This window comes from Bubalus bubalis, chromosome 24 (assembly GCF_019923935.1).
Source record: "Bubalus bubalis isolate 160015118507 breed Murrah chromosome 24, NDDB_SH_1, whole genome shotgun sequence".
Classification (NCBI taxonomy): domain Eukaryota; kingdom Metazoa; phylum Chordata; class Mammalia; order Artiodactyla; family Bovidae; genus Bubalus; species Bubalus bubalis.
In genome coordinates this window covers 12499066-12515417 of record NC_059180.1, presented here as the reverse complement: position 1 = coordinate 12515417, position 16352 = coordinate 12499066, and the positions used below count along the sequence as shown (strand labels likewise).

Sequence of the window (16352 nt, the reverse complement as noted above, 5' to 3'; positions counted from 1 at the left end):
AAAAATAAAGTCTGACACTGTTTCCCCATCCATTTCCCATGAAGTGATGGGACCGGATGCCATGATCTTCATTTTCTGAATGTTGAGCTTTAAGCCAACTTTTTCACTCTCCACTTTCACTTTCACCAAGAGGCTTTTTAGTTCCTCTTCACTTTCTGCCATAAGGGTGGTATCATCTGCATATCTGAGGTTATTGATATTTCTCCCGGCAATCTTGATTCCAGCTTGTGCTTTTTCCAGCCCAGCATTTCTCATGATGTACTCTGCATATAAGTTAAATAAGCAGGGTGACAATATACAGCCTTGACGTACTCCTTTTCCTATTTGGAACCAGTCTGTTGTTCCATGTCCAGTTCTAACCGTTGCTTCCTGACCTGCATACACATTTCTCAAGAGGCAGATCAGATGGTCTGGTATTCCCATCTCTTTCAGAAGTTTCCACAGTTTATTGTGATCCACACAGTCAAAGGCTTTGGCATAGTCAATAAAGCAGAAGTAGATGTTTTTCTGGAACTCTCTTGCTTTTTCCATGATCCAGCGGATGTTGGCAATTTGCTCTCTGGTTCCTCTGCCTTTTCTAAAACCAGCTTGAACATCAGGAAGTTCATGGTTCACGTATTGCTGAAGCCTGGCTTGGAGAATTTTGAGCACTACTTTACTAGCGTGTGAGATGAGTGCAATTGTGCGGTAGTTTGAGCATTCTTTGGCATTGCCTTTCTTTGGGATTGGAATGAAAACTGACCTTTTCCAGTCCTGTGGCCACTGCTGAGTTTTCCCAATTTGCTGGCATATTGAGTGCAGCACTTTCACAGCATCATCTTTCAGGATTTGGAATAGCTCAACTGGAATTCCATCACCTCCACTAGCTTTGTTCGTAGTGATGCTTTCTAAGGCCCACTTGACTTCACATTCCAGGATGTCTGGCTCTAGGTGAGTGATCAGACCATCGTGATTATCTTGGGCGTGAAGATCTTTTTTGTACAGTTCTTCTGTGTATTCTTGCCATCTCTTATTAATATCTTCTGCTTCTGTTAGGTCCATACCATTCCTGTCCTTTATTGTGCCCATCTTTGCATGAAATGTTCCCTTGGTATCTCTGATTTTCTTGAAGAGATCTCTAGTCTTTCCCATTCTGTTGTTTTCCTCTATTTCTTTGCATTGATCGCTGAAGAAGGCTTTCTTATCTCTTCTTGCTATTCTTTGGAACTCTGCATTCAGATGTTTATATCTTTCCTTTTCTCCTTTGCTTTTCGCTTCTCTTCTTTTCACAGCTATTTGTAAGGCCTCCCCAGACAGCCATTTTGCTTTTTTGCATTTCTTTTCCATGGGGATGGTCTTGATCCCTGTCTCCTGTACAATGTCACGAACCTCATTCCATAGTTCATCAGGCACTCTGTCTATCAGATCTAGGCCCTTAAATCTATTTCTCACTTCCACTGTATAATCATAAGGGACTTGATTTAGGTCATACCTGAATGGTCTAGTGGTTTTCCCTACTTTCTTCAATTTAAGTCTGAATTTGGCAATAAGGAGTTCATGGTCTGAGCCATAGTCAGCTCCTGGTCTTGTTTACCAAGTATAAATTCCTTCAGGAACATAGATTAAGTGGAGGAGGGTTGATCCTTCAACACCCTATTTATGTTTTGCGTTTTTCTTCCCCAGCCTGGAAGGGTCCTGTGGGCCTGGGGTGTGGAGGTAAGCACACAGCAGAGGAGAACACAGAGCTGCAGCATCTCGGTGGCAGAAGGTGCCGGAGGAGTCCTCCCTTCAGCCCTCAATGGTGACGCGTTCTCCACTCAGGAAGTGCAAGTATGACGCCCACCCCCACAGACTGAATACAGCCCAGCGTGTTCATTAGCCCTCGACAGCGTTGCCAGCTAAATAACAATCTGGCTGCACCTTGTCTGTGTAGTACAAGCTAATTAATGCTTCGAAAAAAATCTGAGCTTTGCTCAGCCCAGGGTCCCCAGAGTTCCAGAATTATCAAAGCAAAAGAAGCCAGTTCATCTGCTGGGTTCAAATGGAAGCCAGAGAGAAACCTCTCTGTTTCTGTCCCAAAACTCTTCAAACAGCCCTGTCTCAGGGCCTAGATGCCATGGTGACCAGCCTTTGAACCTATCCCTCGACAGAAATGACAGAAACCTAAGACCTTAGCAAATTCCATCTGCCCTCAAGGGTGGGGTCCCCTTGCCTTGGGGACAAGGCTCATTAGAATGGTCTCTTGCAGTGTGTGGGTATTTCTTTCTTCCTGAACAGAAGAGCCTTGGGTCCACCAAAAATGAGTCTTGGATAAAAAGCCTAGGAAGGTGGCAGGCAGGATGGATGTGAAACTTACTCGCTCAGGACTAGAAACAGGGAGCTGCTTGAATATGCATGTCCAGAGAAAGACATTCAGGAGGGGATGGGGTCAACCATTAGGATGCGCTCAGCATTGGCACTCTATGAGCACGACCCAGGGGAGCCCTGGGTCAGGCACTGTGCGCTGAAGGTAGTTTTAGGAAAGACTTTGGTAGCAGTAGGGTGGCTCTCGTTTACCTATTACTCCTGATGGCCGCTGCCTTCGTCTGCATGTTCCTGGAGGACTGGGCAGGGACCCACTCTGGCACACCTAAGAGGCACCTGGGAGCGTGTACTCTCAGAGCTTAATAAATGATCTCGGAGGGGTTTACATGCTGTCTCCTAAATCTCCTGCATCATTACGACCAACCAGGCAAGAATGTTAAGTTCTGTAGCAGAGAAAACCAGCCACCAACCAGTTCACCCTCTCTGTCACAGACCACACCAGTGGCAGCTACCTTAATTGTATCTGTTTATCCTCAGATCCTCACAGGGCATAACCGAACATCACGGTGCAAAACCCCTGACTATTCTGTGGGCAGGGACAGTGGCATTGTTTTCTTCCGATTTACCCTTGCAAGCTCTCTTGATCTTTCTCAATAGCATCTGACACACTTGTGAATTACAGTGGTTTAATGCTGAAGCAACGTGAGTCCCTGAAGGGAGAGAGGGTCTTTTCCCTTCTTTCATGGAAGTGGGAGCACCCATGGAGAACAGTCCATCTCTGGAGATGTGCTGTGATGCTGCCTTGCAAACTGGCATCAATGCTGTTTTGGGGGAGTGACTGAGCAGTGGCTCAGAGTTCAGACATCACTCATCTAGCTACCTGAGAGCTACCATTCCCAGCTCACCCCTGCCCCTCTGAACTTACCGGCAGCGGAGAACAAAGTTGAAGGCCGCGCCAGGTCGTGGGGGTGGTGGATGGCTCCAAAGAGGCTGGGGCCGGGAGGACGGCTCAGGAACTCAGGCTTCAGGCCAAAGTCCAGCTTGTGTGGATCCGACTGCATCTGCTTCTACAGCACCAAGGGAGGGCAAAGGGAGGAAAGGATGGAAGCCCAAGAGAAACAGTAGGGAAGAAAGATATTAATGAGGAGACTGATCAACTCTGTGAACAGTGCATTTGGGCTGGGGCTCTGGTCAGATTCAAGTCTACACCTGCTGGGAGAACATAGCCAGCCACAAACCATGTAACCCTCAAATGCAAGAAAAGCAGGTCTGCCTCAGAGGGCCTGTGGCTCACAGCAGAAATGCCGAGGGGCAAAAGTCATGCTCTGTCTTTGAGGGTACACGATTTGAGGCTTAGAACCACATCTTAGCTCCTTGAACCACCACCCTCCCGAAGTGGTTTCTGATTTGCTGCAAAGGTTCATTATAGCAAGTTTTTAAATGATAGTATTTTAAAGCTCATTTTATTGGCAATTCTGCATGAATAATCTGCTGTGTAAATTAATTGTTTAATGACTCTTAGCTGTGCTCTAACAGATCACACTACATTAGTAGCTGAAAGTTATAAAGAAATATTTGCATGCCTACAAGCTAATTTCAAATGATCGTCGTTACATTATTTTTAAAGAAACAAACAGAAACAAAGTAGGGATATTAATGTGACTAACAGGGGCTTTGGGCTAAACCAATCATCTGACGAAGAGATCAGGCCCAACCAGTGAACCTTCCAGAACCTCTCTTGCTGTGAAGTCCTTGCCGTCAACTGCAGTCACTCCGTTTCCTCCTATCAGTATATCCACCCCCAAGGTCACGTTTCTCGGAGTCTGTAGAAACTGGCTCACAGCCTTCCTCCTGCTTCCTTCTCTGGCCTCACTCTGGACGCTGGCAGCCTCTCCTAGAGCATGGGTCCAGGCCGCCCCCACCTTCATGATTCTCAATAGCCTTCTCTGTGTTGGCCTCACACCTCCCCTGATGAGCGCCGACCCCTGACCCGGGTCTGAGGCTCCCAGTCTCCCCCTGCCTCGCCGCCGCCTCTGAGCTCTCCAGCCTCCCAGGCCTTCCCCAGTTTCTGACCCTCACCCTTCCCATCTCAGACTCATCGGATGCTGTCCTTTGGCCCCACTCCAGCCCAAACTCCATCAGGCTCTGCCACGAGTAAATCCCTGTCCCAGCACACAAAAACATCAACATAGAGACATCTGATCTGGCTTGTGTGAGGATCAGAGACAGAGGGTTTGCCACTGCCCGGCGGCTGAACCTTACTGTCCTGCAATCCCACTCATCCGTCTGACCCACCCAGACCCCTTGAGCCAGCAGCAGCACTGCGGGAGGCAGGCAGCACAGTCTCCATGTTTCCTGCACACACTACTGAACTCTGAGCAACAAGACTCCCGGACAGAGTCCAGCCCTGAGCCTGCAGCAGCAAGAACCTGCGGGTGCTGGCTTTCCCTAGAAGTAGCCAGTGAGCGGCTAGAAGAACAAGTAAAATGAACGTCACAGAGGAAAGGGGACCAGGCCATTTCTGCTCAAATCTGCAAGGAATTCTCTCATGAAAGAAAGTCCCACTATCAAGCAATAGCCATTCTCCCCTCCCCAAAGCTGCTAATCCACTATGAATCTATAAAAATCTTCTGGCGGCCTCCTTTAATTTGGTTGCCAAATTATTCAGTGCTAATACTGCATGGTACACAGCACAGTTCCATTAACCACAACTTAGGTCCATGAAGCAAAATGGAGCTTGGGGATTACAGAGAATGTGCTGGAAAGGGAAGATGAACAGTTATCTCCTGTGCAAGAGGTCTTCTTAATTGAATTGGGATAATGAATGTTGGAGTCACTGGGGACGTTCTTAGGGAAAGGAAGATGCTGAAGTGGCGCCTATAACATCCTTCATCGCTTTTAACCAAAGGAGTTACAAGGAGGGTGTGTTTTACCCACTGTTCCGCTAACCATGTCATCTAGAACAGAAGTGAATTGAACTAAGCATCAAAATCTAGTTAGTGCTTCCAAATACACTTTTTTTTTTTTTTTAAATGAAGCTAAACCACAAGGTTTCTAATTCAACTCGCCTAACACTAATGTTAAGAACAAAACTCACCAATGGGATATTCTGAGAAAGAGCAGGTATTTGACATCAGAGCAAGATATCTTTCGGAGAGGGCAATGGCACCCCACTCCAGTATCCTTGCCTGGAAAAATCCATGGACGAAGGAGCCTGGTGGGCTGCAGTCCATGGAGTTGCTAAGAGTAGACACGACTGAGTGACTTCACGTTCACTTTTCTCTAGCACGCATTGGAGAAGGAAATGGCAACCCACTCCGGTGTTCTTGCCTGGAGAATCCCAGGGATGGGGGAGCCTGGTGGGCTGCCATCTATGGGGTTGCACAGAGTCGGACACGACTGAAGCAGCAGCAGCAACATAACTTTGCAACCTCATTCACTGAGGGTGACATTTTTGTTTCTAACTATGTTGGGTTTTTAAAAATTATTGCTCTCCCGACTTCTTTTTATATCCTGATGGTGGCCCCCACATGCTGTTGGGACTAAAATTTTATTCATGAAAAAACAGCTTCCAATGGAAGGTTATTGGAATTACTTAACTGGTACAGTTACACAGATTGTAAACACCCAGACTGTAAGATCTGGATCTGTCCGTTACTTTGGTGCCTAAGTTGACCAGTGATGTCCTCTCTGGTCACCTGCAGAAGATCTGCATCTCTTTCCTGTATCATCATAAAACCCTGGTAAAGCATGGAACGCATTCATCTGATGAAAACAAAGAAAACCCTCCTGAGTTCAGGTAAGGTAACCAGCCAGTCAGTGCTTCCCACAAGCACTGACCGTCGTCGGACTTCTGGCATTGGTCATCAAGAGGATGAAGGAGAGGTTGGATAGGTCACTGCCAACCAAATACCACTTCTAGAAGAGGAATTTTTAATACTATGAATTGCTAATGGACGTACCATGTATGCCTAAATCAGTAACATCATATAGGGTATAAATTATCACTTTTCAAAGCCATAAAATGAACAACAATAAGGTCCTATTATATAACACAGGGAACCATATTCACTATCCTATATTCACCATGATGGGAAAAAATTTTTTTCTAAATGTTGGGGGCGCTGGTGGTGGTGGTAAGAATATACCAACTTCTATAGAAAACTTTTCATGTACACCTCCTCCTAGATCCTAACTATTTCCCATACTAATAACACTTGGTCACTCTAATTAGATTCCCCAAACCTTTATTTCAGGATTTAATCTATATTTAAGCTCTTCAGATCAATAAGATGACAAAATCATTAAAAAAAAGAAAAAGAACCATCAGGGTATTATCAGTGTGCTTCTGTTCTGTTGTTTTGCTGTGGCTTCCCCTAATTAATAGTAAGATTTCTGAATAGCTTTTCCAAGGGACTTGATCCTGCCTGCCGGTGGGTCTTCAGACTCTGTTTCAATGCTTCCTCGATTGGGCGATCACACACCCATAGCCTACCTCCCCCTCCAAGACGAGGAAGGCAAGACTGACCTTGACTTTCTGTTGGTGGTGGTAGATCTGCCAGGCAATGTGAACGTGCATTGCGCACCACTTCCCTGGTTTCTGGAACGAAAAAGAGCAACGTGGTCAGAAGGAAGACTTTCAGGGGGAAAAAAAAAAAAAACAACCATTTCCCCAGAGCTGTCAGCAGATTTTGGCTGCAGAAGCTTTCTTTTCCATGAAACAAGAGGGCTTTGTCTCCTCCAAGGGCCTTCTCTCTGCTACAGCCCGGGACCCAGGCCGGAGGAAGCCCCCTCAGGGGGGGGGCGGCACCTCTCCTCCCACAAGAGCCCGAGCTGGCGGCCACTCCTCAGAAAACCAGCCCCGAGCAGGACCTCCCCGGTTACCAAGGATAACGTGGCAAAGCCCGAACCCCACTTTGTGCCTCCTCTGTCTCTCTCTTTTCTGGCGCCAGCTGGCAGGCCTGGTGGAGCGAAGCCCTGCTGAACAAATGCGGCCAGGCTATATAATGCAGATTGGCTGTTCAGAAGAGCTAATTAGTGAATGTCTGTGAACCAGTTTGAAAACGAGAGGGGACAGAACCTGTGTCACCTCCCCCAACACTGTTTCTTAAAAAAACAAAACACCAAAGCAGAACAAAGCAAGCCAACACATTTTCATTGAAGCCCAGTTCCCACAAGTGCTCCACTAAGAGTCAACTGCCCATTCATGTTGGGCGGCACTGATCATTTCCAAGCAGAAAACAGACAAGAAAGAGATGAGAACGCATGCCTTTCCTTCTCTCTAGGCCGCTGCAGAGAGCCAGTGCCTGTCTCGCCCTCTGGGAGGACGTCAACCCCAGTCTCTCAAACTAGTTCCTGTCTTGCTTTCTAAGCTGGGGAGCAGCTGCGAGTCTGTCTTGCAGACTCACCCAAGGGGGCAGGACCAACTTGTCCCACTTCACTTGTATTCCCGCTACACACTCTACCCATTGGCATCACTGACTCAGTGGACATGAGTCTGAGCAAACTCGGGGAGGTAGTGAAGGACAGGGAAGCGTGGCCTGCTGCGATCCAGGAGGTTGCAGAGTCAGAAGTGACTGAGCGACTGAACAACAACAGCCCACCATGAGCTCCCAACACGTGCTCAGTAACCACAGGATGGATGAGAAGAAACACTGCCCCATTCCTGCATGGGCAAAGAACAGATGCTTCTGGTTTCTATATTAAAGTGCTGTTTCTGAATATTAAGTCACTTTCACTTGCTGAAATATATACTTAAATCCAAGTTTGAGCTTGGCTCTCTCGTAATGAAGTTATGGGTCGTTTGAAATCGCCTAAGTGATGACACCATCGTTTCTCCCCCTTTGGAGAAACTGAATTATCTAATAGATGCACCAGAAAAGGGTTAAGTAGAGAAATCCACTATCCACCCCTCTTCATCTGCCATCCATCATCCCCCCCCCTCCCCCGACCTCCCACATACACCAGGGAAGTCAGCATTCATCCAGAGGTTATCTGCTGGCCAGGCTCCAGACCTCTGAGAACAAACCAGTGCTCCTAGTGGTCCTTTTCTGCACCAGAGAAAAAAGTCGAATGGCTGTGACAAGTCAACATCGCTTGGTGCAGAAAGAGGCAGCCACCAGCCAGAATAGAGAGACCTGGGTATGTGTTTTCTAGGTGCTAGAGAAGCAGGAGAACTCAGAGGAATCCTAATTTTAGCCTAGCTCCAGCCTTTCCCTTATGTCTCCGTGAGTCAAACCTTTTGCCATAACTAACAAGAGAATCTGAGTTGAATTTTATCAGTTGGCTTTACCTCGATGGCCCGGCTTCCTCCAACACACAAAGCAAAAACCATGAAGGCCATTTTCAGTCACACTCTCTGAAAAACCCAACCACTGTCTTTTTAACCTTTTCCTCCGGCGTTTCCATGGCGTGTTTCCTTGTAATGGATTTGTATTTTTAACCCTCGGGAAGTCACACAGGGGTTGCAAAACAGTTCTAGAAGAAGCTTTCTTACCCTTAACATAGGTCTGAAAGGATCTGTCAACTGTGAAGAGAAAATGACAACTTGGTTACATGCCTGTCACTCAAACAATTGCTCTAATTAACAAATTTGTAGTGCTTCATTAGGAGGGGAAATTAAAATGTTAGAATTTTACTTTTAAATGAAGCCCTTTTAGAGAATAATTAACCCATTTTCACACTATCAAAAGTGCCAAGCGTCCCCTCCCCCACCTCACAAGCCTTGGTACATCTACGCTGACGAGCCCCTGGACAAGTTTAATCAATAGCAATCTGCCCTCCGGCAGTGCGATTTGCTCACGTTACACATCTGAGGAGTTTCACTGAGCAGCCCTTCCCAACCTCAGCTAAGCGTCTAAGGGAGACGGCCTTCAGACTATAGACGGCTGGATACTAAGAATAACTGGGGAGAAGCCTCCTTTCCCGACTATACAGTAGAAATAGGCTATTTTTAATAATTATCATTGGAGGTATTAGACATTTTAGAGAAGTTCACTATATAGATGACCTTATTTGCAAAGCAGAAACAGAGAACAAATATATGGATACCAAAGGGGGAAGGGGGGGCAGTGGGAGGAATTGGGAGACTGGGATCAACACATATACACTGATGATACTGTGTATGATATAGATCCCTTGCAGAAGGGAATGGCTACCCACTCCAGTAGTTTTGCCTGGAGAATCCCATGGACAGAGGAGCCTGGCAGCCTACAGTTAACAGGGTCGCCAAGAGTCAGAGATAACCAACACCTTCAATGAAATAAAATGCTATTTAACACTTTAATAAAAGCAAATAACACTTTCAAGAAAATAAAACAGATGACTAATGAAACACACTGTGTGGCGCAAGGAACTCTACTTAATATACTGCGGTGACTTGACCGGGAAGGGGAATATATATATATATATATATTACATATATATGAAGCTGATTCAGCTTGCTGTGCAGTAGAAGGTAACAGAGCACTGTAAAGGAACTTTACAAATTTTATAGTCCAATACAAATTAATTAAATAAAATGAAGTTCATTACACAAAAGTTCATACAAATAACACAGTTGAGTCATTTTACATATCTACCTAACTCTGGTCATGGTTTCAGATAACCTTTGCCCTTACCTGGGGACAAAGACAATATTGTGAAAGGTAATTTTTTTTTTTTCCACATTTACTATGAAGATGGATAACAATCAATGAGACAAGATCGTATCTGCTGTGTAACTTCAGATTCTTTTTGAGTTGGTCTGTGTTATGAATAAATAACACAACCGAAGTGTAATGGATATTTTATTTAGCTCCAGAGCACAAAAGGTTCCTTCCCACATTAGAAGCAGAGTGGCCGGAAACGCTGTGTGTACGGGGTCAGCTCCAGAAAGACAAGCGCTTAGTGCTTTTCCATTCAAAATGTTTTATGGCTTGTGTGAGAGAGATTTTAGGAGATGGGGACAGAGAGGGCTGGTCGGGGTGGGTGGGGGAAACTGTGCCAGCTCAGTGTCAGTGAGCGTCCCAGCCTGCGCTTAGACCATAAGCCAGCCTTTCTCCCCCACGGAGAGTCACTCCCTGGCGCCACATGCCGCAGGAGACATTCTGTTTTCTAAGAGTAACTAGTGTTAAGTGTTAGTCGCTCAGCTGTGTTCAACTCTTTGTGACCCTATGGACTGCATGTAGCCCGCCAGGCTCCTCCGTCTGTGGAATTCTCCAGGCGAGAATACTGCAGTGGTAACATTCCCTTCTCCAGGGTATCTTTCCGACCTAGGGATCGAACCTGGGCCACCTACACTGCAGGCAGATTCTTTACCATTTGAGTCACCAGGGAAGCCCCTCAACTAGCATCTTCTTCCACAAAATAGAAAGAAGCGCAAAGGCAACAGGCACTCCGCTGGGCTGCCTGCCCTGGGGACACAGGTGCTGCTTGTTACCCAGGGACCCAGCCCAAACTTGCACTTACCCTCGGGTCCTTTTGGAGAAGAGTGTGGGGGACCGTCCCAGGTCGGGTGGCAACATCGATCGGGTTGGACGTCTACAAAGTAATGAGACCACAGCTTAGGAAGCATATGACACGGGACATGAAACCAAGGTCTTCCTTCCTTTCTAAATGACCGCGTTCAAGTGTCCTTTTTTGTTTCATTCTAGAATACAAGTGGACGGATCCACTTTCCCCTGAGACCCCAGATGCGCTTCAGGAGGCCCTCCCCCACTCCCTGTTCCCCAGGGGACCTGACCAAAGCCTGCCCTGTCCCAGGGATGGCATTTCTGGGCAGAGACAGGAGAGACGGAGATGGGAGCCTGGCCCTGAAATCCATCTTCTATGTCCTTCACAAGCCCGTCACTGTGGGTTTTTTGCTTGATCACCACACAGTCCAAGAAATGCTTAAGTAAACATCAGTCTAACCTGTGGGACCAGGTGCTTCTCATCAGAATAACTGAGTGTGCTTCACAGACATTAGGCTACCTCTACATTTTAACTGGCAGATGATAAGAAGGAATTACATTCAGTAATTACTCATTAGTGGTGGTGGGAATGGGACAAGGGAACCTAATTTGGGGACCACACAGACCTACTGTTATGTGATTTCTAAAGTAATTCTGCATCATCTTTCCCATTCCCAACACCATTCTTAAATGGCATTAATGATAACAACCTCATCTATAGGCTTTTGTCCTTTGAATGAACAACAACAAAAAGCCCATTGCAGGCACAAGGCACCACTTTCTAGTGGGTAAAGGATTTCGAATATTTTTCACCAGGTATTTTGTTTAAGAAATCACAACTTCTATGAATCCCTTCACACCAGGAAGTTAACTCGTGTGGAAATAAAGAGCCCTCAGTTTAGGCACCAAGCTGGCCTGCAAGAAGGGGGAAAAAAAGAATGGGAGAAAGAAAAGCAGTCAGCTGCTGTAGGGCTAACAATTAAGCTAGAGTTGTTAACAGCCTGATTTGCATACATATGAAGAACTCTGCTAATGAACTGCAATCTACATATTCAATCAGTAAGATGGCCTGGAAAGGCCTATTTCAACACCAGGAGAGACACTTTCTTGCCCAGATGTAGTTTTCTGTGTGATTGGATAATTGTGAGTGAGGGAAATCAAGAAATTTATGAAGTGACCTACCAGTCTGGTTGGGGATGCACGAGAGAGTTCCTGTAACCTGGAGGGGACTGACCACGCTCTGAAAGGGTAGTAAAGAGCCCGATGGGGGGGAGTAGTTTAAAATCACCATCGTTTTGTCCCGAGATGGGAGGTGTTGTGTATGGCCATCCTCAAGCCCCGCCGAGGTCTGATCTGGCACAGGAGCTGCAATTCCATGTAGGTCCCTGGGATTTTGAAGGTTCAGCCATTCTCACCCCAATGCTTTCTAATTTTTTTCTTTTCTAATTTTAGGGCAGCATGCCTTTGTTAGTGTAATATGCGCTCATCCTGGGAGATACTGGCCCCAAATTTGTGTTTTATCTTTGAAATGAGATGGAAGGAAAACCGAAATCACACAGCAAAATTTCCTGCTTTACAGTCTAAGAATGGCTACTCTAAGAAATACTTTTCTGAAAATCAAGTAGGGGCTGTGATAGATGTAAAGTCACAAAAAAGAAGAGTATCCTGAGAACTAACGCCTTAGTTTTGGCCCTTGGAGATCACTCTAGACCGAGTGCAGGAGAGTATCACTGGCTAGGTAGAAAAGAATTCTGTTGTTATAAAGGTCGAAAGTGAAAGTCTGAGTCACTCAGTTGTGTCCAACTCTTTGGGACACTATGGACTGTAACCCACCAGGCTCCTCTGTCCATGGGATTCTCCAGGCAAGAATACTGCAGTGGGTTGCCATGCCCTCCTCCAGGGGATTTTCCCGAGCCAGGGATGGAACCCAGGTCTCCCACACTGCAGGCAGATTCTTTACCATCTGAGCCACCAAGGGAAGCCCCTCTAAAGGGCAAAAGGTTAATTTATCTCGTGCTAGGATGGTAGTCTTGACCTTGGGAAGTTGACCCTGGCATCAGGGTCAGAAGCTTCAGAGAAGGCAGAAAGGGAGGAAAAAATAAGAAGGCACTGCCCTCCACCTGGAAGTGGACTCTCTCTGCAGACAGAGGGGACTGAGGAACGAAATGAAGGAGAATGAACACAGTGAAAAGGATACCATTTTAGTTTGGAATCTTTTCCCTCCCTTCTATTCCAATCAACAAGGCTCAGCTTTGCATCTTTGCTAATCATGGACATCCTCAAGGATAAATAACTTGATGCACATACATCTGACATTTCATATAACTCCTGATCAGAAGCTTATGTCCACAGTTTTGGTGAAAAAAACAAAAAATACATTATATCTATATATATATCTAGTGTTTCTTTTTTTTAACAGAGCACAAGAAATCCTAGCTCAATTGAGATGACATGGGTAGCACAGATTAAAAATTAAATTCTGACTGAGTTTACAACTAGATAGACTAGAAGAAAATATTCCCACTCTAATCCCAGTGGTCCATTTGGATGGAAAAACGAGTCACTGGCAGGTAAGAGGATGGGAAACTACCAACCCGCCTTAGCCCGAGGCTCCACTTACAAGTTCGAAGGTGTTGTTTTCGCTGTGAGGTTTCTTACCTTCGGCTGAAAAGCTCCTTGCAGTGACCCAAAAGGGCCGGTGGGTGGAATCATAGGGGGGATGCCCGATACAGCAGGAGGATAAGAATGGAAGAGCTATGGCCAAAGATGGAGGGGGGAGAGAAAAGATTTTAGTAGGAGGCAAATGATACATTCACATTCCCTTCCCACAGAAAGACGTCCACATTAGCCAGCCAAGTCATCTCAGTTTGATGCCATTAGTCATAAGAAGCCACAATGAAATGATCACACAGATGTGCCATGAATTCTTAACTTAAAAAGTTAAAAGTAGTTCAGAATCAATCAGCCAGCAAATGATGTCCCAGATGAGGCCATCATTAGAAAGGGAGCTTTTCTAATTATTAATTGTTAAATCGGATAGAAGTCCTAAATGGTTGGGGATTTTAATGCATATCAAAAACAGGAGGGGGTGCTGAGCCAAATAAGATGCCCAGAAAATTACAAGTTAATTAGAAAAAAGGGAAAGGGGGGAAAAAGGAAGACAAAAAGAAGCAAGTCTTTATGGATTCCAAGATTTTACACCATTAAAACTCAATTAGTACTTTTAGATTTTTAATAGTTTTGAGGAAATGGGAAAATATATGCACAGTCCTTGCTTCATTAGGTTGTCCGGTAAGTGGCAGTTCCAAGGACAATTTAAATTGTCTAAAACGATGACAAATATTTGTGGGAGGGGAAAATAAAATGAGTCAGTACACTTTCAATGGAGCCACCCGTTTTCCTGTAAGACGGATATAAACTCACTGGAGGCTATTCGAGACAAGCCCTGGACATGTCAATCTGACCACTCAGTGGAGGGAGGAGGAGGATTCTGAATTTCAAATATGAATTTTCTTGAATTAATAGTTTACAGAGGACACAATGGAGGGAGGAAATACACAGCAGAAGACAATGCAGACACATCTTTTCCTGCACCTAAAAATGTATCGTTTCTGGAGAATCTATGCTCTGGTTCCATTTACTTTGACAAACTCACCATAGAGATACATTCTAGTGATGTCCCGCCCTTATGGTTGCACAATATGTCAAAAATACAAGAATAATTCAAGCTTTCCCTAATGATGTATTTATGTGAGCTATTTCTAGGTAATGGCTGAAATCCACTGGTAATTTCACAATCTGATCTGTTTTCAAAGCATGTACTTTTTCCATTGGTCTTTATTTCATTTTGCTCCCCTCAATGATGCAGCGAAGTTTTTCAGACTAATTGATATTGAACTAAATCCACTTAAACAGTGATTGCAAACCAAGTGCCCTCATTTAAAACTACTTTTAAGTCTAAAATTGTGTTTTAGATACTTGAGTGTATTGTATCTTAACTCCCCTTTGTAACATCTTAATCTCCAAAGCAGGGGAGACTAAGCACTTCATATATTATCCACTATAACTAATAATATGAAATAACTCTCTCCCAGTACACTGTGTGAAGCAGAGTAATTAAATACATCACACTAAAACACTCACATTTCTATTACTCTGCCTCCAAGTGGGTATTTTCCCTTTAATGTTTTCAATTTAAAAATTGGATCTTCTCACCATTTTCCTTTTCTGACCCTCTTTGAATAGAGGATTCCACCCCTCGAGTAAAAATCTGAAGTACTTGAGTAATAATACAGGAACCTTCCAAAAAGCTCAGGCCTACAGGTTTATCCTCCAGCTTACATCTAGGGCTCTCTGTGGAAGATGTTTACGCCGAGACGCTGCATGGTGTCCGAGGAAGAAAACTAGGCTGCCAGTACAGCCGCTCAACTTTCTCTGAGGATGCTTTTGTTAGCTGGTCCTTAATTTAATTTAGCAAATACAGACAAAGGGCAGAAACCTGGCTGTTATATTAAGGGTGGTACCATTCATGAAATAGATGCAAAGAGAAAACCCATGGCTCTACTGGATTTTGCATGTCCATTTATAAAAATGCTTTTATGTCATAATTCTGAGCAGAGCAGCGTTGAACACTCGGGGAACCCAGGCACTTAGATAGCCTTTCCTCATCCCTTTCTATAGAGACTCCCCTTGAGCCATTTCCGAATGTCTCTCCATAACCAATTCTTAGTTGATTTCTAATACTGTCTAGCCTGGACTTCTCAGCTAATTCCTCAGTTTAGGACTGACACAGTGTCTAATGATCTAGTTCAAAGTATGAATGAATTCACAGGGTTGGCTGATCTATTAAGTGGTCCTCCACTTGAACCATAAGGTAACACTATCCAAAAATGAGAACAAAAATAGTTTAAGATGGTGAACCAACATGGCTACGAGCAGTTATTAAACGTCTTTCCAGTTTCATTTAAAAAAAAATATATAAACCATTAAACAAAGAAACTTGCAAAACTTCAGGTAAAAATGATGCAGTATACACTCCATAATCAAAATATCATGGGAAGATATTCAGTTTGTTATAAAAGAAGCCCTCATAAGTAACTGAACATGTAACTTCAGTTGGCGCCAATTCAGGTTCTAGAACGTTCTCTTAAAATTGCATGAAACAACTTTTATTAAAGAACAAAGAATGAGTTTAAAGAGAAGAAAAATCATGCATGTAAGACCTTCTTTCATTTAAAAGATATTTTTAACGACTTGGCAGGAGCTCAGGAAAATAATGCCAGCCACGGGGAAGAGGGATCAATGGTCTAGAAGAAACGAAAATCTGCTTCTTGAAGTCATGAGTCAAAAGAATACGGTACTTTCTTTGGAAGACATAATTCAAGATGAACTCTGGGAACTCTGTGTGTTAATAACATCTCTACTGAGGACTGAAATCTGTGATTTCAGAGGCTCCTAAAACTCTAACACCTCCAACAAAGCAGATGCCCCACTTGGCAGGACTTTAAAAGTCTTAGGAGTGGCTCATGACCTTTTGATTCAGAAGATGATACTGCATCTTTACCAAAAGCAAACGTCACAAAAGCAAGCATCCGAAGTGACGAGGAGCAATGGGAGTTCTTGCAAAGATGGTTAAGG

The 16352-nt window shown here is 44.7% G+C and overlaps 1 protein-coding gene across 10 annotated transcripts in view; it reads right to left on the bottom strand.

Annotated features, from left to right (window-relative positions):
• AUTS2 (activator of transcription and developmental regulator AUTS2) overlaps positions 1 to 16352 on the bottom strand; it is a 1208197-nt gene that overhangs the window by 10764 nt on the left and 1181081 nt on the right. For all 10 annotated transcript variants that reach the window (XM_025274741.3, XM_025274742.3, XM_025274746.3 and 7 more), the window contains 5 exons: positions 13374 to 13469; positions 10732 to 10803; positions 8780 to 8809; positions 6812 to 6883; positions 3209 to 3350 (listed from right to left, as the gene is read on the bottom strand). In XM_025274741.3, the coding sequence (XP_025130526.1) occupies positions 3209 to 3350; positions 6812 to 6883; positions 8780 to 8809; positions 10732 to 10803; positions 13374 to 13469 (412 nt within the window). The remainder of the gene's footprint in view (positions 1 to 3208; positions 3351 to 6811; positions 6884 to 8779; positions 8810 to 10731; positions 10804 to 13373; positions 13470 to 16352) is intronic.